This window comes from Crocodylus porosus, unplaced genomic scaffold, assembly GCF_001723895.1.
Source record: "Crocodylus porosus isolate Cpor-Errol unplaced genomic scaffold, CroPor_comp1, whole genome shotgun sequence".
Classification (NCBI taxonomy): domain Eukaryota; kingdom Metazoa; phylum Chordata; order Crocodylia; family Crocodylidae; genus Crocodylus; species Crocodylus porosus.
In genome coordinates this window covers 3,720,331-3,744,870 of record NW_017728943.1, presented here as the reverse complement: position 1 = coordinate 3,744,870, position 24,540 = coordinate 3,720,331, and the positions used below count along the sequence as shown (strand labels likewise).

Here is a 24,540-nt window from a genome sequence, read left to right as displayed (position 1 = left end):
AAACTGACCCTAAGGAACAGAAATTCCCTAAAGTGCTTCACTTTGAGTGTCTTCATCTGATACCTCCTTAAATAAGGGTTAATTTGTCATACAGTCAGCTGCTTTTAAAGTGCTCTGCAGCCATGCATGTGTGTCACAGCATAGCTGTAAAGCACTTTCAGGGGGCCGATCACACAACAAATATCACTTCTGTCACTTTTGAGCTGACTGCTTAGAGGTCAGACATCGTTAATCATATCTGGCTATCCACCACACTAAGGCCATAAATGCCTATAATGTGCTAGAAGGTGAGAAAAGCATGTGTAGAACCTGTTGAGAATGACAGCTGCATCCTGCACTTGGTAATTCTGTAGACATAAAACCCAATAGCCCCTGGAGCAGCAAACTGATATCCTTGAAACAATCTCCATTGTCCATTTAATGTTTCAAGTTACCTACTGCCTCAATACTCCAAGGTTTTCATGCATCTCACTATGAAGGAATATGTTCAGTTCATTGTTAGGAGAAGGGCTAAATGGTGGTATGGCTGTCCAGCCTCTTCCAGTTTCCTTGGGAGGAAAGCAGAGTAAAAACCTTTGGCTGCTTTATCCCTAGAAAATATATGGGAAGTGAGAGGGGGAACAAACAAGTAAGAGTGCCTTTGTACCCCTCTGATGATAAAGCTACCCTCTTCTTGGCTGCCTAAGGCTTGAGGACCCTTTCATAAAGCCTTTACAGCTGTTCAGAGACCAAATGAGGGGTAATGTAGGAGCAGGCTGTTGGGAGAAGAACAGCTATTGGTAGTAATTAGAACTGGGTTTTTAAACACCTACTGTAAGACAGTGCAGGGGAAAATTCCACTGCCTAGATTTGTTTGAGTGAAAACAGGTCCCTTTATAATATGGTTACCTGAATCTGGTTAGCTTGACTGGATAGTTTCCACGTGACCAGCTCAGGTGATCTCTGCACTGTGCTAAATCCGATGCACAATAGGTGGGGAGGTCTTTGATCAAGCAGAACTAATTCTACTGGAAAAAGCACTGCCCTTTTTACCCAAATAGATGGAGCCACTTTGGCTGATTATTCCAGGTTTTCTCTTTATCTCTTTTCCAGATCCATATCGGTAAGGCTCCTTTGTCCTCTCAGGGGAGGAATTTCAAATCTGCTTCGCTGAGCAGAGGGAATTTTCCAGAAAAGTCTTAAGTGGGAAGAATGTTTGGTTTGATACGAATCTACTCCAGTTTGCTGCCGACTCTTCTAGTGGATTTTCAAATACCATAACCTTCTGCTGGGTTTAAGATGCTATACATCAGCGATCACCAACTGGTTGATCCTAATCAACCAGTTGATTGCAGAGCCTCGGACAGTTGATCTCAGTTTGGGGGGGGGAGGCTGAGCACACATGCATTCAGCCACCCTGAGACTAAGATTGACTTTGGGAGGCTCTGCAATCAGGAGCAGTGGGACGCACATGTGGAGCATCCCCTGAGCCATGCCCCCTGCCACCAGGGCTGGGCTGGGCCGCGTGAGTGGGGTGATCCGCCTCCACGTCCTGCCACCCTGTGGTGAGGGAGGCACTGGGGCAGGGGTGAGTGGGACCTTGGCTGGGCTGGGGACGGGTTGGAGCCTGGGTGGATCATCCAGGGCGCTGGGCGGTGGGGCTCCCGCGCTAAGGCCTGGGGACCACATGCCCTCCCAATCTGTGCAGAGGCGGCTGCTGGTGCAGGAACAGGATGGAGCTGCCAGCGTCTCGTCCGGGGACATGGGGAGGGCATCAGAAGCATGTGCCCCAGGATTGGCGGGGCAGTGTGGGCTGGGTCCAGGGTGGCACCAGGCTCTTCCCAGCATGGGTACTTGGGCTGGGTGGCACCGGCAGTGCTGAGAGGAGTTCAGGGAGGGACTATGGTGAATTTTTGGGTGCCTGCGGCCTCCCCTGTGGCTCCGCTCGCAGAGCACTGCACGGCCAAAGAGCTGCATGACCAGAGAGCCTGGCGCTGCCCTGGTCCCAACCTGCATGCAGATCCAGGGGTATGCACCCCCTGTGCCCTCCTGGGCTGCGTGCCCTCCCACTCTGCACCCCCCGAGCAAGCCACTTGTGGCCTTCCCTGCTCCACTCTCTTATTCATCGCCATGGGAGGAGTAGATCGGGACTCCAGCAGTGAGCAAGGGAGCAAAGCACAGGCAGGAGCAGGGGCTGGGGAGGTGGGGGACAAGCAGAAGCCTGGTGGGCACATGTCCCCCGGGCCTCTGCTTGTCCCATCACCCAGCCCGGCTAGGCCCACTCTCCCCAGCGCCTGCTCCTGCCTGTGCCCCGCTCCCTTCCTCACCGCTGGGGCCTTGATCTGCCCCACCCTGTCCCGTCCCATCCCCGGCACAGACCTTTCCCGTTCCCCACCCCCACAGACTTACCTGCTGGGGAGGGGGAATGCCCCCAAATATTTTTTTCTCCTTATGCCTTGATTCTCCACCCCCCTGCCCAGACTGACCTGCGGGGGTGGGGGGAGAAAGGTGCAGGGAGGGGAGTGGCAGTGGCACAGGGTAGATCTTGGGTTGCTTTTTAATTAAAAAAGCAATCTCCTACCCAAAAAGGTTGAAGACCACTGCTATACATTCTTAGTGCTTCTAGCCCAAGTTGCTGGACTAGCATGCTGCAGAAACAGCTATTATGTTCTGCTTTTAACAATAAGGCCCTAAGCATTAATCCTCTCCCTGATTCAGAATAAGAACTTCTTGCATCAGAGGTATATCCTTCACTGTTTTTGCAGCATGGCTGGTCCCTAGTGCGTAACGATTAGGCCAATGTGCTGCCACTTTCATATTAGGTTCTGGCTTTACATTCACCTTTAGGATATTATTCCAGGGTTCACTGTTTCCCTACAACTCGTGATAAGAGAACAGGGAACTGCATTCCCTGTGTTCACTTCAGTTATTACTTCTGTAGCTGGGAGAATGCAAATTTCCTGAGCTCAAGCATTGCCGTGTAAGTAATCAAGATAGGATCCAAATGTCATATACTGTGATGCATGTGTTAATTTTAGGTAAATTCAGGCATGTGCTTTTAGAGACGAATCTGGGCCCCTTGGCTGCAGAGGTTGCATGAGAGCTTCCAGAGGCTACATCAGTGGTTGGGCTCAATCAGCATCCAATAGGCAGCTTTAAAGCTGCAGTGCATCCTTTTCATCCCCCTATACAGATTTTCCCACTGCTGTATGCAGCTACTCAGAATTTGGTCCATAATGGTTTTCCTTTTTCAAGAATTCTATTTTATTGATATTTTTAAAAACACTTTAATTGTATTGATGATAAGATAACTTGACAGAAAGTAAATGTGACTGGAGGGTAAGGAGGAAACTAGAGTCTGAGATACCTGAGTTTTTATTCTGACTCGCTTTAAAGGATCCTTATGTGACCTTGAGCAAGTCATTTAGGGGCATTTATACACGTGCTGTGGGAGTTGGGGGGTGGGGGGGAGCACTTTAATTAGAGTGGTTCCATGAACCACTCTGATTAAAGCACCCAAAGCGTCTTGTGTATCAGTGTTCCCGCACTGAAAAATGGTGGCAGGGGCAGTTTAACTAAAGCTCAAACAAGCTTTAGTTAAAGCAATCCGACTGCCATTTTGCAGCCCGGGGACACTGATACACAAGACCACACACCAGCAGACTTGATTAATTGTGTCTACTCTGATGTGCTGTAATTACACTGCATCAGAACAGCCTTGTTGCACATGTATAGGTGCCCTAAGTGCTCAGCACATGGCTTTTTTATCTGAACAATAGGAGTAGTCAAATTGGTGACCTTCATATTCATAATGTAGTTAATATTCATACCTCACTCTGAAAGTAGAGTACTACTGGCTGTTGCTACATGTTATTATGTAATAGTAACAATTGTATGCAACAAAAAGTTCTTATGTAGATTTGCACATGTTCTTCCAGGTGCATCCATTTCTTTAATGGACAAAGAAGGACTGACTGCCCTCAGCTGGGCCTGTTTAAAAGGCCATCTCTCTGTGGTGCGTTCCCTGGTGGAAAATGGAGCTGCCACAGACCATGCTGACAAAAATGGACGCACTCCCCTGGACCTGGCAGCTTTTTATGGTGATGCAGAGGTGGTAAGTGTCCCTTTGAATAAATAACAGGGCACGAAGGAAATCAGCTTAAAAACCATAACATAGTTGTAGTCAAATGTACAACTCACAGCACACTGCCTATGTTCACATGGACTAAGTACAGACAGTTAAAAAGTTGGATGCTGAATCAATTCAATCTTCACAGGTTACTCTAAGCTGTGAATTGATAAGCAAGTGAACAAGCATTCACTTTTGATTCTGGAAATGTAGTCACATGCCTCGAGTGCACCAGTTCAGAAGCCAGGGGGTGTTAAAGCACACCTTCCTGCTCAGCTGCAATAGACAGCTTGGGCCAAGGATAGCCCACCCACTTTGCAAGCGTTGGTGGGGTGGGGAGCAGGAGGATTAGCAAGGGAGGTGCAAAGCATTCTGGGATGCTTAAGGACTGTAAGTTAACTTGAATCTGGAGCGGGTCTGGGACAGTACTCCAATAACCCAGTTTAACCTAAATCTGCTAAGTCTCATGCTACATACATCCAGGCTTATCTTAAACCAGTTTTGGCCACTTTGAAAGTGGTTTGTGTGCACTGAATTTCTGTTGTGTTACAGATTTGAATCAGTTTCTGATAACTTATACCAGTTTATATGTAACTTCTGTGCCTAGCCATGAGATGCTACCCTCCAGACATTCACCTGCCCTGGTTAGTCTTGTGTAAGATGACTGACTGAATTTTTTTTACCATAGGTTCAATTTCTGGTGGACCATGGTGCCATGATTGAGCATGTTGACTACAGTGGGATGCGCCCACTTGACAGGGCAGTGGGCTGCCGCAACACATCTGTAGTTGTCACTCTTCTGAAGAAAGGAGCAAAGATAGGTAGGAAGAAGGGGGAGATCCTCTTTCCGCTGTTTACTGTAACAGGACTTTTGAGCAGTTGGTCTGGTCGTAGACTATGTAAATGTAGCTTTGATATAAACCTTAACCCAGCCTGCTGCTGCAATTCAGAATGCAGCACAGTGACTCAAAACTGTCATGTTCTGTTTATTAAACTGTGATTTTTTGCTGCCATACTATTTAGCAAAATTAATAAAGCAACTGTTTCTTTGGCAAGGTCTCTCCTATGGTAATGCTTTTCTATCTTTACTAGTCTGGTTTTACAAGCGTACTGTGTTCATACATTGCTGTGAGCTGCTGCTTTCACTTGCTCTGTATATGCTTTCAGATCCTAGCGTGACCTGCGCTGCTCTGCACAGCTGCTCACGTTATGTTTTCCTGTGAAAGGGGATTTTGCTGGTGCATTGGCTTCTTTGCTGCCTGCCTCTCACAGCTGCTTTTTTTCCTTTCTTTTTTTTTTTTCACCTTCATCCATTTTTTTCCCCTCTCTCCTACAACTTTTTGTTTTCTCCTTTCTTTGAAGGTTGTCAGACGTTACCGAGTCGCCCACGAGGTATATTTCACTGCTGTCAGCATCAGGCTTGATCTGATGGCTTTGTCAGCTTTGCTTTCTCCTGTTTGATTTTTGCCTGCATGCATTCCCTTACACCCCTAATCTTTTAATTTACCTCACCTTAAAATAATTTTTAACACCTGTTGCAGAGAATAACTTGAACTCAAAAAAAACCTTAACCCTGAAAAATGCACTGGATCCACTTTTAAAGTATCACTGACTCATTCTTCACCCAGACTAATGAACTCTTCTGAAATTTGTGTTACTCCCACCCACCTGTATTAGGCCTTGAGCCATCACTTGCCTCCATGTGGGTGGATTCCTGCGCTTATTGAAGTCAGTGAGGACTGCACTGGTACAGGGCACTGGCTGTCTGGAGTCATTGAGGGACCAGGGCATTAGAATGGACTGTGTCAGCATAGACTGTACCTAAAAAGATATTGCCTTTTTGTTGTTCTATCACCAAGCTTATTAAATTTTCTGCTCTTTTTAGCATTTAATCTCTTGAAGTTTTAAATCAGACGCTAGTCAGAATATTTAAGTAGCTGTTAAATTTCTATACATTTTAAGTCAGAAATGCTTTTTTCTGTGTAACTGCTTTGATTTCCTCTTTAAACATTTTTAAACAGAATCCTTTTCCCCAAAGCTGATTCTACAACCTGCACTGCCCTCTTGTGGAAATGACTCTGATAATTCAAAGACTCGGTTGTTTTTAAATGAGTACAAAGGAAAGACATTGTATTGAGGATGGTGTTAATTTAAGAAATGCAAGATGAATAGCCAGCTCTTTAATCTGGAGCATTCTGCTCCTTGAACACACCAAGTTGTTCTCTCCAGCAGAAATTCCCACCCCAGGATATTTTTTCCACCTAGCTTCCTACCACCCTTGCATTGTATGAGTTTTTTACCCATCATGCATCCTGTACACTACAGGTCCAGCAACATGGGCGATGGCCACCTCCAAACCAGACATCATGATCATCCTGTTGAGCAAGCTGATGGAGGAGGGGGACGTGTTTTATAAGGTGAGGAGAAGGGGTAATTTCAGAATTACTCTGTGGGGTACTGTTTTTTCCCCCCACTCGTGTTACGCAAAAGTAATCCCTCAGTCCAAGACAAAAAGTTACACTTTGACCACAAGGAATATTTGCAGGATATCTTCCATTGGAAAACAGTTTGTCTTTTGGTTTTTAAAGATTAAACAAAGCTGAAACAAAGCAAAAATATGTCTGCATTCCTGGATTTGAGCTGAGGGTAGATCAATGTCTTGAACCCCAGCAAATTAGATATTCAGCACTAATATCATTACATTAGTTCATGGGAGGGCCATTGTTACATAACAATGTAATTGCTGTGCAAGAAAGAGAAAAGGTGGTAGACGATCCATGTAGTGAATTCAGAATCTTAGGGCATTGGCTTTGTCATGACAGCAGCACAAGAGATGGCATTTCACCATTGCAACTATGTGCTTATTTTTACCTGATCTTTAATACCTGAACATTTGCACAAAAAAATTGCAAGTACTGTGGTGATTCACTGTTCATCTCCAAGGGAGGCAAAAAAAAAAATATGCAGAGCTGGCACTGTACATGTAGTCATCTTCCAGGGATACATGATATAGCTGAGAAACTTGAGTCTAAAGGTATTGAAAGTTGCATAATTAAGGTCTGGATAGTTGTGAATCGTGTATGTCCTGATTTCCCCCTCTCCCTCTTTTTTCCCCTTTCCATTTGCTGCCCATGTGTCAGACTTCTGCATTTTTGTTTTAAATAGTTAAGCTACAATAACATGACAAGGTTTATCCTTGCTCTCAGAGGGCCTTGTTACACCTTATATTGTAAGATGAACAAGTGTTAATTGTCTTAGTGTTGTTTGGCTTAGTAGAGCAGTCACACCTTAAGGTGATAAGCCTGCTCCTATTGTCTTTCAGCTGCACAGTGGCTCTGGAGAGGCCCAATTCTTTTTTTCTTGGGAGCTGCCTGCCTCCCCCCACACCAGCATTGACAGGGGCAGCAAGCTGGTCTAGGTGGCAGTGGGAAGCCCTGCTGCTGCCAGGGGCTGAAACACTCACTTTGCCCAATGTGCCCAGGGGGCACAGGCAACTGGTGTGCGGGGGGGGGGCAAAAGGCCCACCTGACAGGGCCATCCCTGCCACCGCCATCTGCGGGTGCCTGCCAGCTCCATCCCCGCCACCGCCATCTGCAGGTGCCCTCCCAAGACTTAGGAGGCACCAGTCAGCCATGCCAAGGGGCAAGGCACCAGTGGTCCCCATGTGGCCCGACTCAGGAAGGGCCACTGCATTCTGGGAAGCTGAAGGACTTCAGCTTTGGTGAAATAGCTGCAGGATGTGGCCACAGCTTAATAGAACAGGAGCAAAATTAGGCGAATCAAACATAATCCTGCCCTGGAGTGGGGTAGCTTTAAAATGAATAATGAGTGCTTTAAGATGCTTAAAAGCTGTTAACTTGCAGCCATTCTAGGGGTTAAGAGCTCCAGATGTTTGATTTCTTCTGGAACAAAGCCTTTTATTTTACTGTATTTCTGCACACCTACAAACCTGTTGTTCTTCTTTAGTACCTATGAAGTATCCAAGATAACACTTTTTCATGGGATGATTATAGCTCATTTCAGTTCATTGTCATTCAAGCTGTGTATGTAAGTGGCTGTTCCACCCTGTTTGTATGAAAGTCAAAGACCAGAACAACCAGATCCTCTCCTTCCCACCCATGTCTAAACACTGGGGTTCCACTAGAGCTCCCTGCCTCAAATTTGTCACCTCAGGCAAACTGTTTAGCCAGTAGCCTTCAAGCTATGGTGTCCTCATCACCCTTTAGTCACCACTGGTTTGCTGGTATAAAGTTTAAACAAAAACATAAGCCCACTGGCTATAACTAAAATACCCCCACACTGGGCCCTACTCCTTGCAGCCTGTAAGCATCTTACCTGCAGTCTCCAGAGCAGCTCAGGTGCCAAGCAGTTCCTCACTTGTAGCCGTCTGGCTCAGGAGCCCCTCTTTCTGCTGCTTGCAGGGCCAGACTGTTCTGGCTCAGGCCCTCAGTTTATATGCCTCTCAAGCCCTGTCCCCATTCAGTCAGGTGATTTGCTAGCCCTGGCACAGCTGCCTCTCTTCCACTCTAATGGGCAGCTTACTGTTGCTACCCTAGCTGCCATAGCAGTGTCTTTGTTGTTTCAGCAGGGCTTTGCCCTATTGTCCTTTTGCTGGGTAAGGAACCCAAGCAGTGGGTCCTCTCAGCCTGTGAGTCTCTGGCTCCCTATTCTCTGACAGCCAGTCCTTCAGAAGCAGTATTCCCCACAACCTGGGGACCGCCCTGCTGCTCCTTCTCCCTTCAAATAACAGGAGCCCTCTGGCTCCCTGTTATAGCTTGCCATTGCTTGGCTGATCAGCATGCTGTTTGGAGGTTTTGTTTACTTTGCAGCAGCAGCAGCTGAGTGTATACCCCACCTACCCATGCCCAAGCAATGAAGACTGTTCAGGGCCTCCCTCTATGGCTGTTTTTAAGACCTTGGTCTGGGGAATGCTTGAAAGAAGCCACCAAGATGACCCTAGATCAGCTTCAGCAGGACACCTGAGTCCTGTACATGCCTACAGGCATGAGTGAGCTGGGCCTCCTCAAGCCCATCCTAGCCAGAGCAACCACCACCATGATGCAGACAAGCCTGGAAAGGGAAACAGAACACAGCAGAATGTGTTCTTTACCAGACTCATTTGAGGAAAGACCTTTGTTTCTATATCCTGTCACCTCTTGATCCACAGATCTGAATCATAAAATCAATGGATCGGAAGGGACCTGGAGATCATCAAGTCCAGTCCCCTGCCATAGGTAGGAGGTTAATGAGTTCAAACTAGCTCAACAAGGTGTTTATCGAGCCTGCTCTTGAACACCTCCAAGGATGGTGACCGTACCACTGCTGCTGGGTGTTCCAGGTTCTAGTTACCCTTACAGATAAGACGTTCATCCTTATGTCTAGTCTAAATCTTCCCTCTGTTAGTTTGTGTTCAATGGTCGTCATCCTCCCAAGGGGTGCCTTCCTGAAGAGTTGCACCCCCTAGATCTTGGTGCTCCCCCCTAACATATTTGTAGGTGGCTGTCAAATCTCCTTGCAGCCTCCTCTTACCCAGACTGAACAAGCTCAGTTCCCAGAGTCCCTCTTCATATGGCCTATCCTCCAGGCCCCTGATCATGCCGGTTCCCCTTCCCTGCACCCTCTCAAGCTTATCCACATCCTTCTTGAAGTGCAGGGCCTAAAACTGGGTGCAGTACTCCAGCTGTGGCATAACCAATGCTAGGTAGAGAGGGAGAAGCACCTCCTTAGATCTGTTGGTAACACATGGGCTAATGCACTCCAGAGTCCAATTTGCCCTGCTGGTGGCTTCATTGTATTGTTGGCTCATATTCATCTTCTGGTCGATTGTGACCCCCGGGTCCCGTTCAGATACTGTGCCAGCCAAGGGATGCCGCCTATCCTATAGTTATAGCGAAGGTCCTTCATCCTTCCCAGATGGAGCCGGCACTTTTTCCTGTTGAACCTCATCTGATTCTGATCAACCCATAGAACCAGGCTGTCTAGGTCTCCATGGATCTTGGCCCTACCCTCTGGTGTGCCCGCTTGGTATTATCCACAAACTTAATCATAGAGCATTTCACCCCTTCATCCAAGTCTTTAATAAATATGTTAAAAAGCAGCCATCCACCAGGTAAATTGCAGCCATCCACATTGTAACCCTGTCTTGTATTCAGTTTAATTGGGGTGTTTGTTATGGAGCTTGCAGCTGTGTTATCACCTCCCGAAAGATCATGATACTTCATGTACTAAAGAAAGCTAACTTCCAAGAGTTTCAAAAAACACTTTTTCAAAGAGGGAAACTGCTTACATCACAAAAACCTGGAATTTGATAAGAATCACCATCAGTATAGGCAATCGATACAAGTTTGCTTTCAAGACAAAGTAAGAATAGATGTTCAGATATTTGTAGAACTGCTGGAGTGCCGCCTAGGGTGTCGTGCTGTAGGAAATGTAGTGGCAACTAGATTCAAGAAAGCAGGGATAACTCTAAGTTGATTTCTGTTGCTACCGAGCTTCTGCTGTTTTCTACCGTCATGAAGAACTTGGGGACCCTATGTGAATTTGGGAGAGTTGTTCTTGCAGGATGCATCTGAGTTTCAGAAGTTCTTCCCTTGATCAAATGTTCAAGCTGTTCTTTCTGAAAAGCTGTGAAGTCACAGCACCTTAACTACACAGAACACTCATTTTATTAATAAATTGTTTTGCTGCGGTTAGCAAGCAGCTGCAGCTCTTAAATCGACACAGTGGTATACTCTGACATGTTCTCCTTCCATCAGAAAGGTAAAGTGAAAGAAGCTGCCCAGCGCTACCAGTATGCCCTGAAAAAGTTCCCCAGAGAAGGGTTTGGAGAAGACCTGAAAACATTTCGTGAGCTGAAAGTGTCACTCCTCCTTAACCTCTCTCGATGTCGAAGGAAAATGAATGTAAGTTGCACGTGCCCTTTGAGGTCTTTCCAAGCAATCTGCTAGCTTCCTGCCTGCGCAAAATAAAGCGTGTCTTACCCGTAGTTCTGCTATGGCCTCTGAAATGTCTCCTCTTTGTAACCTGGTTGTCCTTCACAGAGCACTGACATTTATAATTCGGAAGAAATAAAGTCATGATTTAATATTCATTTCAAACAATTAAAAATTCATAGCTATATTTATAGCATTCTGAATTTTTTATTACTCCCTTCTGATGACGATATGAATTTGGGGTAGAGTTTTTGTAGTGCATTTTTCTACTTTCTAGGGCAGTGATGAGAGGAGGAGCTAGAAGGTGTGATCACTTGCATACGAATGAATTTAAAAGCAAGGAGCATATGTTTAGGGAGCTTTCACTTCCACAGGGCAGTGACTCATCCTGAGACTCCCCCACACATGCTCTGCCTCCTCCCAGAACTGTCATATCCCTGTCCTCCTCCCTGTGCTAATTTAGCTGTGTCTAGGGATAATCTTCTGCAGTGTTTCTGTACCTCCAGAAGAGCTAAATGTCACATCCCCCTCCTTTCACATGAGAAATGAAAGTCTTCATTCAATCTCTGTGCTGGGCCAGGTTATAATGGGAGGGAGAGGACTTTATGATACCTTCATTTCTTTCAACTGTGAAGGAGGCAAATAAAACCTTAATGCCAGCTTGCAAATAACATAACAGGCAGAAAACACAACTAAAAGCTTAGCTTGTCTGTAAACTTTCTGCTAAGCCTGCATGTTAAGAGACAGATTTTCAGCTTAGCTTTAGCTGGGACTGCCTTTCTTGGCCCGAGATGGCAGGGGCATGTATTTGTTTTTACAGTTTTTTGCACCCGTGACTTAGTCACAAAGTCATCTAACCCTTGGGCTGCATCACCAGTTCAGTGTCATAGATCAGGGGTGCTCAACCTCTGGCCTGCAGGCCAAAAGTGGCCAGTGGAGCCATTGCATCTGTCCTGTGGGGTTCCCCATGGGTCAGGCAATTTGGTGGTGGGGGAGCAATGGCCATTAACACAGCCACCCTCCCCCATGCCAAATTCCCAAACCCTAAATCCTACGTGCCTGGTCAGAGCCAGGCCATGCCCCCTTCCCCCGGCAGGGCTGGGTTGGGGCTGGGCCACAACCCCTTTTTTCCCCACATGGGGCCAGGTCATGCCATCTTCCCTCCCCGCCCTGCCATGAGGCTGGACCATAATCTCTTCCCACCATGGAGCCAGGTCATGCCCCCTTACTACGCACATAGGGGAACACCAGGTCTCATCCTGCCCTGCGTTCCCTCCCTCTCTCCCCCTTCCCCCCCCACTCCTGCAGAGCTAAGTGAAGCTCCCATCCCCCACTGTAGGGCTGGGCTGCCTCCTGCTCCCATTGGCTGGATGGTGGGTGCTGTGCTGGCTCTAGGCGCTGGATCAAAAAAACCATCCAGCCCCACAGTCAGATCAGGCACTGTCCTTCCAGCCTGCTAGGCAAAATGATTGAGCACCACTGTCATAGACAACAGATGCATGACTGGAATTGCAGGGACTAATTAAAATCAGTCCCTGCACCTCATTGTTAATAGGTTTTTTTTCCCCTCCATATATTTGGATGCAAAAGTCTGTTTAATAATTTGACTCTGATATGCTCAATACAAATTTCTGTCAAACTGTAGAGTTAGTGGGATATGGCAAGTGTCTGGAAAGAGAACTGAAGCTAAACCCACAAGGGGAAGCTTTCTGCAGAGACCTCCTGTTCTAGGGATTTTGTTTTCATGAGATTCAAATGCCTTGACTTGGAATGGCTAATTAATTGGTGTTGCATGGACCACATACAGTGGAAATAAAAGCCAGACCCAAGGTCTGGGAACTAACTGTGTATTAATTGTCAAATTAATTGTCATAGTTTTGTTTCATAGAAGTCCTTTGCTTTCCAAAGGCACTGTTTGTAACACCAAGTAATTACTTTTCCAAGTAATACTTGCTAGAAATCACAGCCCAGGGGTAGTAACAAAGCCCATTTCTAGCACAGCAGAGCTTCCCTCACTTACTTTTTAATCACAGTGTAACTTCATTTAGTGCTGTAGCCTAGAATGTTTTAGATTTTTAGCTCAAATCCATGGCCCCGTGGGACAGACATTCAGTCTCCATACTAAAGCTAACCCACCAGAAAGCAGGCTTCTTATGAAGAGCTCAGATGAGCTCTGTGGTAAGGCTCAAACGCAGTAGGAAGACAAGGAGAAGGAATTGTTGTAGGGAATGCCAGATGATGTTGCATTCCTAGCCATGGCACACAAGTGTTGTATAACTGGCCTGCATTCCATTCTATCCCCCTCTGTGCATTCCCAAACAAGCATCTTCTAAATAGTCTCCAAATGCAGGAGACAGGAGCAGAAAAGAGGGCAGTGAGATAAAATTCACTGTGGAGTGGAGTTTAGATTATATATTCCTGCACCTGGCTACACAGACGATATTCCTTTCCTTCAAGAGAAGCCTGGTGCAGTTCCTTTTTCAAGTGTTTGAGCATGTGCCAGAGAGGAAAAGGAAGTGGGGAAGGGTCTCCTAGTGGTTTCAACTATGGAAAAATACTCCATGAGGTTCCATTCCAGCTTCCACGGGACTGTTTACTGAAGGAGCTAGGCCACCTAAAAGGGGCTGCATGCACTTACCTGAGACCCAAGAGGTGTGAAAAGAGAGTAAATGTCTACTGTACAGTGTCTAACATTGTGAAAGCGCTTTGAATCTCCAGATACCATTGTAGCTCTGGCTATCAGGGGTGTCTGATCCATGTTCAGAATACCAAGTGCCATCAGGTTTTCCAATTATACATGCAGAAACAATGTCCATATAATTTTGTTTTATTCCCAAGTTGTATATATATTTTATATCATTTTTTATATATATATATATATATATATTCAATTACTTATCTACACACCTATTGTAATGACAGGATTTTGGAATGGCGGAGGAATTTGCCACTAAAGCACTGGAGCTGAAACCGAAATCTTATGAAGCTTACTATGCAAGAGCAAGGGCCAAACGCAGCAGCAGGTGAGGAGAGAGAGAGAGAAAAGTGAGAGGGGCTATTCTTGGCAAGTCTGGGCACCTCGGTGTAGGCATTCACCATGCAAAACTAGATATGTAAGAACATATCACAAAGGGACATTAATTAGGGCAGCTGTTAAGAAACAAAACCCAAATCAACAATCTCCCTGATTTTGTAACCCAGATGGAGCACATTTTAACGTAAAAATGAGAGGCTCTTCATAGTTAAGTGTCTGAATGTACTCAGGACCTGAAAATCAGGATTGGATGTTCTTCTACAAGATCTTGTTCAACGGCAGCTATTGGACTTGATGCAAGAATTAATTAATATAAGTCCTGCCGCCTGTGTGCTGCAGGAGGACAGAGAAAGTGATCACAGTGGTCCCTTCTGGCCTTAAAAATCAGAAAATCTGTCTGTCCCAAAGCGAGGCAGAAATTTATAACTAGTAGTGCAGTGACTGCAGATGAATGCCTGCCATCTTGCTTTCAGCAATAGCTCATGGTCAGAGCTGAGCCCTAGAATGACTTTTTTTAGAGAGCTGGAATGCTGGGCTCTCAGCACTTCAAATGGAGCCCTTAGGGATTCCCTTCTTAATCTCCCAGGACCCAGGGAGATGAGCTGAGATTGTCTTCAGAACCTATCAGTGCCATTCCTGAACTGGTAAGAAGTCTTGCTTTAGAGTCACTTTCTTAGGGGCTGAGCACACTGCCATTGTGTAATGCCTTGTCTCTGCTCAGTCAGTGGATCAAGACACCAGCCACAAATTGAGAGTGTCCTGCATGACAGTGCAGAAAACCACCAATAGCCAGAAGACCTTGAATGTCCACCTGCATAAGCATTGTAGCTAAATAGAAGGCATCACAGTTTAATCCCTCATCCTGCTAACAACATGCTTAACTGTGTATCTACCCTAGCTAGTACTGCATGGCAGTGAGCTTGAATCTTGATGTGGAAGTTAAACCCTGTGACCTTCTATTCCAGAAACAAGTCCTGCAATTTGAACCAGACTGACATTTTCTAGCTTCCCTTTAATGCTTGTGCTCTCCATTATTTACAACACTTCTATAGAAACTTAAAAATAGAAGGCCTTTTCTAGTGAATTTTAGTTCTGTCCCCCATCCAAGCAGCATGATGCTCCTGCTTCTTGAATGAAACGGGCACCCCTTATGGCTTTTTTGGTTTACTTCCTTATTAGTGCACCAGCATAGGTCAGTTTAGGTCTGGGGAGCGTGTTGCTGTTCCTGTTCACACCTAGCTTTGAGCAGGTCTTGCCCCAGCATAGACAAGTGTTGCGGGGTATTGGGAGGGGTGGGAGGGTTCTTTATTTGTGGCAGGGCAGTGAACTGGAGCATTATAAAAAGTGATGTGTCAGATCTGGAGATGATTCACCACCAGATCACAATCATGTTACAATAGATAACATTTTTGTTCAAAAGCAAACAGTGTCCCTGTAAATGACAACCCACCTCCCCACGTACCCTACCCTGCTACCCCTCACAGGCTAGCCTTTCCAGTGTCAGTCACAAGTATCCTTCACAAGGGCCTTGCAGCCTTGCAAATGCTGGGACCTCCTCCTGCCGTGTTCCCTCTGTTCTGAAGACATGAGCCCAATCCAAAGCAAAAACCAAGAGGCAGCCATGTCTTATTCATTGGCCATAGAAATCCCTGGGTTGTAATGTCAGTCCCTGCCACTGCATGGCCTCAGAGCAAGTTAGAAGCAGCTAAATTTGCCATTGGGCTAATCTGAAATAGTTCTCACCTGCTCTTCTTGACACCAGTGGTGAGTTTCTTGGCTCTTGTGTAACACCTACACCTCAGTTTCCCCTTCCATAAAGTGGGGGCAGTGTACTGACAAAGCTCATGTGGGTGCTGTGAGGAGTAATTAATTAACTTTTTAAGCATTCTACCACCAAAAGGGTATTACTAGAGTGGGTCCTGCTGTCCTGGTTATGTGTTCCCTTCTTCCCAGATTGGCTAACTGTGTTTTCTTCAATTGGGGTAAAGAAACGAAAGAGAGAGACACATAAGGCAGAGCTTAAGGAACGCAGCCAGCTGTAGTGGTCCCAGGCATTTCCCTAAGAACAACAGACAAGCTGCTTGAGCTCTGTAGCTTCCCAAAAATGCTTCAACCAAATCCAGAGTAACTCCATTCTCATTTCTGTCCCTCTGTCAAGCAGGCAGTTTTCAGCAGCCCTGGAGGACCTGAACGAGGCCATCAAGCTGTGTCCGAACAACCGTGAGATCCAGCGGCTGCTGATGAGAGTGGAGGAAGAGTGCAGACAGGTGCAGCAGCAGCAGCAACAGCAACAGCAACAACCACCCCCTGTGGAGCCAGAACCTGAAGCCCAGCATGAAGAACTGTATTCTGTACAAGACATCTTTGAAGAGGAATATCTTGAGCAGGATGTAGAAAATGTTTCCATTGGCTTACAGACAGAGTCGAGACCAAGCCAAGGGCTCCCCATCATCCAGAGCCCACCCCCATCCCCTGCCCACCGGGATTCAGCCTATATTTCTGGCTCACCTCTTGGTTCTCATCAAGTCTTTGATTTCAGGTCTAATAGCTCTATGGGTTCACCAACAAGACAAGGGTACCAGTCCACTTCTCCTGCTCTGTCTCCAACACACCAGAACTCTCATTACAGACCTAGTCCACCACATACATCTCCTGCTCATCAGGGCTCTTCCTACCGCTTCAGCCCACCTCCTGTTGGGGGCCAGGGGAAAGAGTATCAAAGTCCACCGCCTTCGCCCCTCCGTAGAGGTCCCCAGTATCATGCCAGCCCTCCTGCAGAAAGTATGAGTGTCTATCGGTCACAGTCTGGCTCCCCAGTACGTTACCAGCAAGAACCTAGTGTTAGCCAACTCCCTGGTAGACCAAAGTCTCCACTGTCCAAAATGACGCAGAGGTCCTTCCAAATGCCCCAGCTTCCTGTCGCAGTCCCACAGCAAGGGCTCAGACTACAGCCAGCAAAGGCACAGATTGTCAGAAGCAACCAGCCAAGCTCTGCAGTGCATTCTAGTACTGTGATTCCAACTGGTGCTTATGGCCAAGTGGCCCATTCTATGGCCAGTAAATACCAGTCAACACCAGGAGAAATGGGGGTTGGGCAAAGTAGATTGGTGTACCAGGGTTCAATTGGTGGAATAGTAGGGGATAGCAGGCCAGTGCAACACGTTCAAGCCAGCCTTAGTGCAGGCGCAATCTGCCAGCATGGAGGACTGACTAAAGAAGATCTTCCACAGAGGCCTTCCTCAGCATATAGAGGTGGGATGAGATATAGTCAAACCCCTCAAATAGGGCGCAGTCAGTCCGCTTCCTACTATCCAGTCTGTCACTCAAAGCTTGATCTGGAACGCTCCTCCCTTCCCTCCAGCCAGCTTGGTTCTCCAGAGGTTTCTCACCTAATAAGAAGGCCAATTACAGTCAACCCCAGTGAAATAAAGCCTCACCCACCAACTCCAAGACCACTGCTTCATTCTCAAAGTGTTGGTCTCAGATTCTCTCCTTCTAGCAATAGCATCTCATCCACTTCCAACCTGACTCCTAACTTCCGCCCTTCTGCTTCTATTCAGCAAATGGAGATCCCTTTAAAGCCAGCTTATGACAGATCATGCGATGAGCTTTCACCAGTCTCTCCAACTCAGGGGGGTTACCCCAGTGAGCCAGCCCGTTCCAGGACCACGCCATTCATGGGAATCATAGACAAAACAGCTCGGACTCAACAGTACCCACATCTCCATCAACAGAACCGGACCTGGGCTGTGTCATCAGTGGATACTGTTATTAGTCCTACATCTCCTGGAAACCTTCCCCAGCCAGAATCATTTAGCCCACCTTCTTCAATCAGCAACATTGCCTTTTATAACAAAACCAACAATGCACAGAATGGCCATTTGTTAGAGGAAGACTATTACAACCCCCATGGGATGCTGGCCAATGGGTCCCGAGGAGACCTTTTAGAGAGAGTCAGTCAAGCCTCCTCGTATCCAGATGTTAAGGTGGCTAGGACACTGCCTGTTGCACAGGCCTACCAGGACAACCTGTACAGGCAGCTTTCCAGGGACTCTAGACAAGGGCAGACATCCCCTATCAAACCAAAGAGACCGTTTGTGGAGTCTAACGTGTAAATGACACTTGTTGGAGTAAGACCCTTATGTTTTCAGCACACACTTCTGGGCTTGATTTTCATGCATATTAGTATTCTTCTTATTATTTTTTAATTTCTATTTGATAGTTTCATGACCAAGTTTCTCCTGTAATTGCTATGTGGTGATCAGCCAGCCATGCACGTGCTCAAAGCCCTTTGTTATCCAGCTGACTGTGAAGCCGACATCAAACAAGCCAGTATTGTTTGCCCAACTGAAACTGAGTTCCCTCAGTTTTCAGCTGTCAATCAGGATATTTTAGTATATGGTGTAGGTTAATCCCAATATAGCCCCTACACAGTGGGAGGTAACCAGCTCTTTTCAAGAGACAATCATGTTCAATTCAAATTGGTCTCTTTTGTCTGCTTAATAAGATCTTGTGAAATTAAGCAAATTCCTAGTGGGAACTGGCCTAGACTTGTGGCAGCCTTTACAGAGTGCATTGTCCAGTGTTCCCCTAGACAACCAGTACGTTCCTCTTCCCAGTTGTCTCCTTGCTAATTACAAAGAGCTAATTACCTGCACAGAGTGGGGCTTGATTTGTTTTAATACTAAGTAGCTATGCATAATAACCATCCTGCTTTATCTGGTTTATAGAATTTTAATCTGAATTATATTTGTTTGTTTGTTTTAATGATGCAATCTGCCAGCATGGGTGGGGACCACAAAATGCTGCGCGACTTTGACAGTTGTGTCCTAAATGCCACAGCACTGATTCACTCTGGGGCATTTTAAAAATGTGTCGAGAAAAAATTGAACTTGGCCCCTTTTATGCATCTTAATCAGCCCAGGTAATTGGCTCAAACCATCTTGTGCATTTTATAAACTGAGATTACCACAACCTTTCCTTTACACTGTTAGCAGATGACTGCACTTCACATATGCACCAACCCCATGTTTTCACCAGGACAATTTAAGAATTTGGTTTGGCTCAAAAGAAAAATGGGATGGGGGAAAAAGCTTAATTAAGGAAGGAAATTTTAAGTCTTTCTTTGCCCGTGATGCCCAAAGCGACATGATGGTTCCCAAGAGAGAAAGTGGCCGAGGAGTCACATCAGTGAAGTCCTTCTGAAAACAGCCTTGCCATGCCATTTCCTTTCTGTTTGCACCTGCTCTTTGGAATCTGTGTGCTGTAGTGAGGGGCTGCACTCCTCAAAGGGAAGAAGGAATAAAAATGGGTGTTTTCCTAGAGCTGCCAGATTTGTTCCTGGAATTTTGCAAAGCAGTTGCTGTGATCCATACCTGTAAACGCTAGAGGCAATGTTTTGCTCTTTAAGGACCTGTAGTTAAAAGAGAGATATTTATAATTAATTTATGTGATCTATTTCAGGAAATTTGTTTTGGGGTATATCTTTTTTTTTCTTTTCTTTAATTAGATGCAGCTAGTGTTGAGGCAGTGTGAAAAAGCAGGGGACATTTCCAAAACCCGGTTTACAGAGCTTTCCAAGTAGTCTCTGAAGTTTAGTTTGCATACAGGAGACTTTCTGAGCCTGTTCTACGTTTCTTGTTAGCTGCATTTTATAATCCACCTTTTCAGTGACTAAGAGCAAACAGCCAGGTGAGTGGAAAAGAAGTTTGTTACTGTAACTTGTTTTAAAGCAAAATAGTGCCTGCTACCTAACACTGAAGCTAGTTCATGTCAACTCTTAAAAACAGAATGGAAAGTGACTCTGAGGGAGAGAAGTTAAATGTGTTTCTGTTTCCAAAGGGCTATGTGAACCTGTCATTGAAGGAAGGACTCATTGAACCAAAATAAGGGCCAATCCGACATTAGAGTCAATTGGTATGTCTACATTGTGATTTCTGTGCAGCTGCCCTGATTTATGCCAGGCAAGGATCTGGCCCTGAATCACTCAGCAAACTCTGGCTCTGATTAGCATTTTTGTTTGCGTGAAGCTGTGAAGCGGATCAGCATCATTTGTTGTAATTTGCTTACTTATTTTGCTTAGACCAAATGGAGACACATAGGCCTCAGGACAGGTCAGACTCGTGTCCCACAGACAGACTGAAAGTACTCTTGGTTTTTTTGCCTCTGCGTTGTTTGGGGATTATTAAGTTTCTTTAACTCAAGATATTTATGAGTCTATTTTCTATTTGTCCAAGCCAGTATTTGTATTGGGGTTTGGGGTTTTTTTTCTTTCCCAAGGGGGTATGAAGGTACAACACAATTCTTACCCTTTGCTTTATTACAGGGATCTGTAAAGCAGGTTATAAAACTGGGAGCCTCCCCAGATACTTATGCCTCCTTCCCAGCCTGTTTGTATGAGGCCATGAGGAAATAGGAATGTGCATGCACTATTCCTCTCTTTGAAAGGGATGTTGACTTTTTTGTTCCTCTCTTTTTTAAGAAGTGTGCTCTGCCTTATAAGGAATAACTGATTATTTTAATCTGCATACCGTGCACCTAGTTAGCTAGAACTTGTATATTAATGGGTTTTTTTGAATAGCGTCATGTTTTTGTTCCAGGCCTTCCTTCCCTCAGCTTTCCTGAGCAAATGAGTGGCTTTCTATCTTTGGTAGTTTCTTTTGAAAGGACAAAGTAACCAAATCCAGCCCATTCCCTTTTTTTATTACCGTAAACAAGATGTGCTACTGCCATAAGCCAGTCATCTCCAATTTTCTTGTTATCAGAGAATCCAAATGGAATGATCCTTGTTGAAGAGAATGCCATTGTAATAACTCTGACTGTGCTTTGCTTCGCTATTCACTGCCGTGTGATTCCAGTACTGTACTTTAGAAATGTCCCCTAAGAAGCACTTACGTGTACAACTTTGGGTTTATGAAGATGTTGTAAGGGAAAACAAAACAAAACAAAAAACAGCTCACACTTTAACACAAATACAAAAATGAAACAAGGCTTAAATACTGCAGTGTGCAGGGTTTTTTCACAACACCATGTGTTACATTTTCACAGAATTCTTGCACTAATGGTTTACCATCTGTTCTTTCTGTAAATGGGTGCACTTTACTGTTTGAATTTGTTACTATGATAAATACTGGATATTTAAGCGTGAGTAGTGTCTTCATTAGAAAATAGCAGAACAGCTCTTGTCTCTTAGTGTATTTTTCAAAAAAAAAAGAAAAAAGAAAAGAAATGAAGCAATGAATCATAACATTTATAGCACAAGAACTCACAGTTGTATATAAGCATCAAAAGATTGAGTAATTTTTAAATACAAAAATATTTACCGTGATTTTTTTAAAGCGCTTCCCCAGCAATTTTCTTAGGGACAGCTGAAACATAATTGTTGCTTTAGTTACTGGATCAGTAAGGAACATACTTCTCACTTGAAAATCAAATATTGTGTGTCATTCGAAGTCCTGATTGGAATTTGGCATGGGCAAAATGGAGATTATTTTGTATTTTCTGTTGTATATGGTCCTGATTGTAAAGTACACTATCCAACCACAACTCAATAGAGCACAAGACTGTAATTTTGCTTACTGTCCCTTCACCCCTTCATCTTAGCTGCAAATCTCATGAACTTGTCCACTCAGGAAAGTGTAGTAGGACAGTGTGCAGTAGCCCATCTGGCAGTCAGACTTGCCAGGTACAGTGTTGAGTGATTCAGAGATACTGTACCTTTTTCCTGTTGGAGTAATTGAGACTACCAGCATCATCCCCAGTCAGCATCCTAGCTGGAGTCAGGTAGTTTGAGAATCCCCACACCGCTAGCTTGTAGGTGCACCAAATAAAACAGCTTCTTGATACCTTAAGACCATAGGAATTTGTTCCTTGGAATGTATTCTGTTGGCTATGCCTAAGCAAATGCTCGTGTTTGACCAAACCAGCCACTAGATGGCTCTCGGACTCTGCAAAAAGTTGCCCTGAGAGCCTTTCTAAGGTAGTGATGAGTCACTATAGAGCTAAAGTCCCAGTTTTGGGAATTGGGTGCTTGTCAAGTTCCTGTTGAGCACATTTCCCAGATGTTTGTTTTTTTGTTTGTTTTTTTTGCTTTGCAGGCTGGAAAGGCCTCAGGAGAGAGGGCAGTAGCTATATGTGTATGTCTCTCCAAATCCTTAGCTGCTGGTTTCAGGGTGGCATCAAAGGGCTTGAGAGCCAGTTGTCAGCTCATCTAGGTGCTTAGGAGATGGAAGTGTTCTGTAGAGCTGAAGGCAAGGGAGCAGAGAGCTTGGCAACCTGTTTCCTTTTGTTGCTGGATTCAAATCAGTGCTCTTGTGTAGGCGATGAAGGCTGTGCCAGCTACTGACTGACCAAGGCCTTTGGAATCAAGCTCACGGTAAGTTCCGATGGTTTGGTTTGAAGAGTAGATTTTTCCCCCTTTAAAATGGCTGTAAAGCAACTTGCTTGGCTGGTGGAAATGCTTTTTTTGTGCATATGATGCATACCTAAGCCATAGTTTGGATTAGGTCCTTGCCAGGATGGCTGCTAAATTCCCAGTAATTCAGTTCCCTAGTGCAAAGACTATTGTCAATTCAGGGTTACCCAGAAGAAGTCTAGCTAAAACCGAAGTGCCAGCTATGCCTTATGTAGAGAACAAAGCAAGCCTGAGTGCCTGCTAGTTTTTCACCTTAAATGCTGAGGTAGGTCCTTGCTGATCTGTCACAAGCTATTTGGTTGTTGCATCTTTTTTTTTTCTTTTGAGAGTTCCAGACAATTCATCTACCACGATTAATGGTATTTAAACAAGGGCTTAGGGAAAGAGCTACTGTACCTCCTGTGACATGTCACAGAGACCTCCAGAGTTAAATGCCTTTACTCAGCACTGGAAAGTTTGGTGGGGATGCATTTGGACACAAGCACAATGGCAAAGGTTGATCTGCTTTTTCAGGGTTACTTGAACAATTGCTGGACTTTCATTCAATCAAACTTTTTCTAATACAAACCACAAAGGGCTCAATAATTTAGCAAGATTCGTTTGTGTCCAACTCCTGACAACAGCTGGATTGCACTGGAACCTTTCCTGATACACAACAGATCCCCATGAGAAAACAAAGCAAACACAGTTGTCACCATTAAAGTGAATGGAGCCAAATAAATACTCAGTATCCTTCCCTCCTAATTTTCTAGCAACCACTTAACTGCTGTCATGCCTACTTAGCAGGAAGCGGTCAGTTCCAGTCTGACATTTCTGCATCCTGGTTCCTGTAGTCATTAAAATGGAGGGCTACTGTGAAAAGGGGCTTGTCACTGATCTTTCGTACATATGGATCAGTCCAAAGGAAGGAGAGTACTAGGCCTGTCCTCCAATAACTGCTAACACATGGAGTCTTGTTTCTGGTGGGTGGGAAAGCCTCAGGCTGGTAAAGTTAGATCACTTTAGCTGCAGTCTGCCTTGCTCTGCACTGATATACCAGACACCATTAGTAATGTTTAGAGATAAACTAACAGCAACACTGTGTGTATAGGTTCATTTTGTCAAGATACCAGTAATGTAGAGACTCCAGCGTGGACTCTTCCAGCAGCGAAGGTGTCATTTCTGTCTCTCATTTTCTTTTCCACAGTATTTACAGCATTTCGTCTCTGTTCTGTCTTCACTTCCGAGAAGATTTGACTTAGTACAAATATGTATAGTCTATACACTTTGGTGATTTGTACTATTTGCCATCCTTCAAGACACTTGCTGGGAAGATCTTTAAGACACTTAATTTTCCTTTAGCTTTTCTATAATTCTGATGTAAAGGACTTTCTCTGTACAGTATATTATTCAATGCATGTTCTGTTCTCTCTACTGATATATTGAACACCACACAGTTGTGATATTGTGCAGTGGGCAAGGCGACCCTGCACTCAGCTGAGGCCCTCAGCCTCTCATGTATAAGGAAAGAAAAACTATTTTTTCCTTTGCTGTATTTGCTTGAGCAGAGTTTTCTTGTCTGTACATGTGAGCTGTGAGATAGATGTGAAAAGTTCAAATGAATGCATTTCCCCAATGTATACAGATTGTAATCTGTACAATGAACTGTATGTATGAAAAAAAAATGTACTTATTTATAAATGGTTAACACTTGGAAACAGAGTATGCTTACTATTTTCCTCATGCTGCAGCCTGAAATTAAGGAGTGTGCATTGGTTTCATGGCGCAGCTGTACAGGGATTAAAATAAACTGTTAGCAGGCTGGTGCACACAAGTGACTAGATGTGCTCTATTAGTGAATGGGGCAAACTGGGAGCAGAAGAATAGATCCAGCGGCTGCTTCAACTGAGTTTTCCACTACCCCAGATGGCACCTAGTAAAGGTGGTTTCGCTCCATCAGAGCTGCTCCCCTGAGGAACACAGGCCACCACCAACATACTGTATCCATTCTCCTGCTCCTGCAGAGAGAAGGCCACATCCAGCATGGGGCATTGTGGATAAATAACCCAATACT

General features: G+C 45.1%; 1 protein-coding gene across 9 annotated transcripts in view; it reads left to right on the top strand.

The window, feature by feature from the left end:
* The window catches only part of TANC2 (tetratricopeptide repeat, ankyrin repeat and coiled-coil containing 2), a 654,191-nt gene extending 630,007 nt beyond the window's left edge, over positions 1-24,184 (top strand). For 6 of the 9 annotated variants that reach the window (XM_019548480.1, XM_019548478.1, XM_019548474.1 and 3 more), the window contains 7 exons: positions 3,918-4,093; positions 4,797-4,929; positions 5,471-5,500; positions 6,434-6,525; positions 10,864-11,010; positions 13,963-14,063; positions 16,233-24,184. In XM_019548480.1, the coding sequence (XP_019404025.1) occupies positions 3,918-4,093; positions 4,797-4,929; positions 5,471-5,500; positions 6,434-6,525; positions 10,864-11,010; positions 13,963-14,063; positions 16,233-18,189 (2,636 nt within the window). In that variant the 3' untranslated portion in view covers positions 18,190-24,184. The remainder of the gene's footprint in view (positions 1-3,917; positions 4,094-4,796; positions 4,930-5,470; positions 5,501-6,433; positions 6,526-10,863; positions 11,011-13,962; positions 14,064-16,232) is intronic. The other 3 variants (XM_019548475.1, XM_019548477.1, XM_019548476.1) reach the window with 3 other exon arrangements.
* Positions 24,185-24,540: the final 356 nt, after the last annotated feature.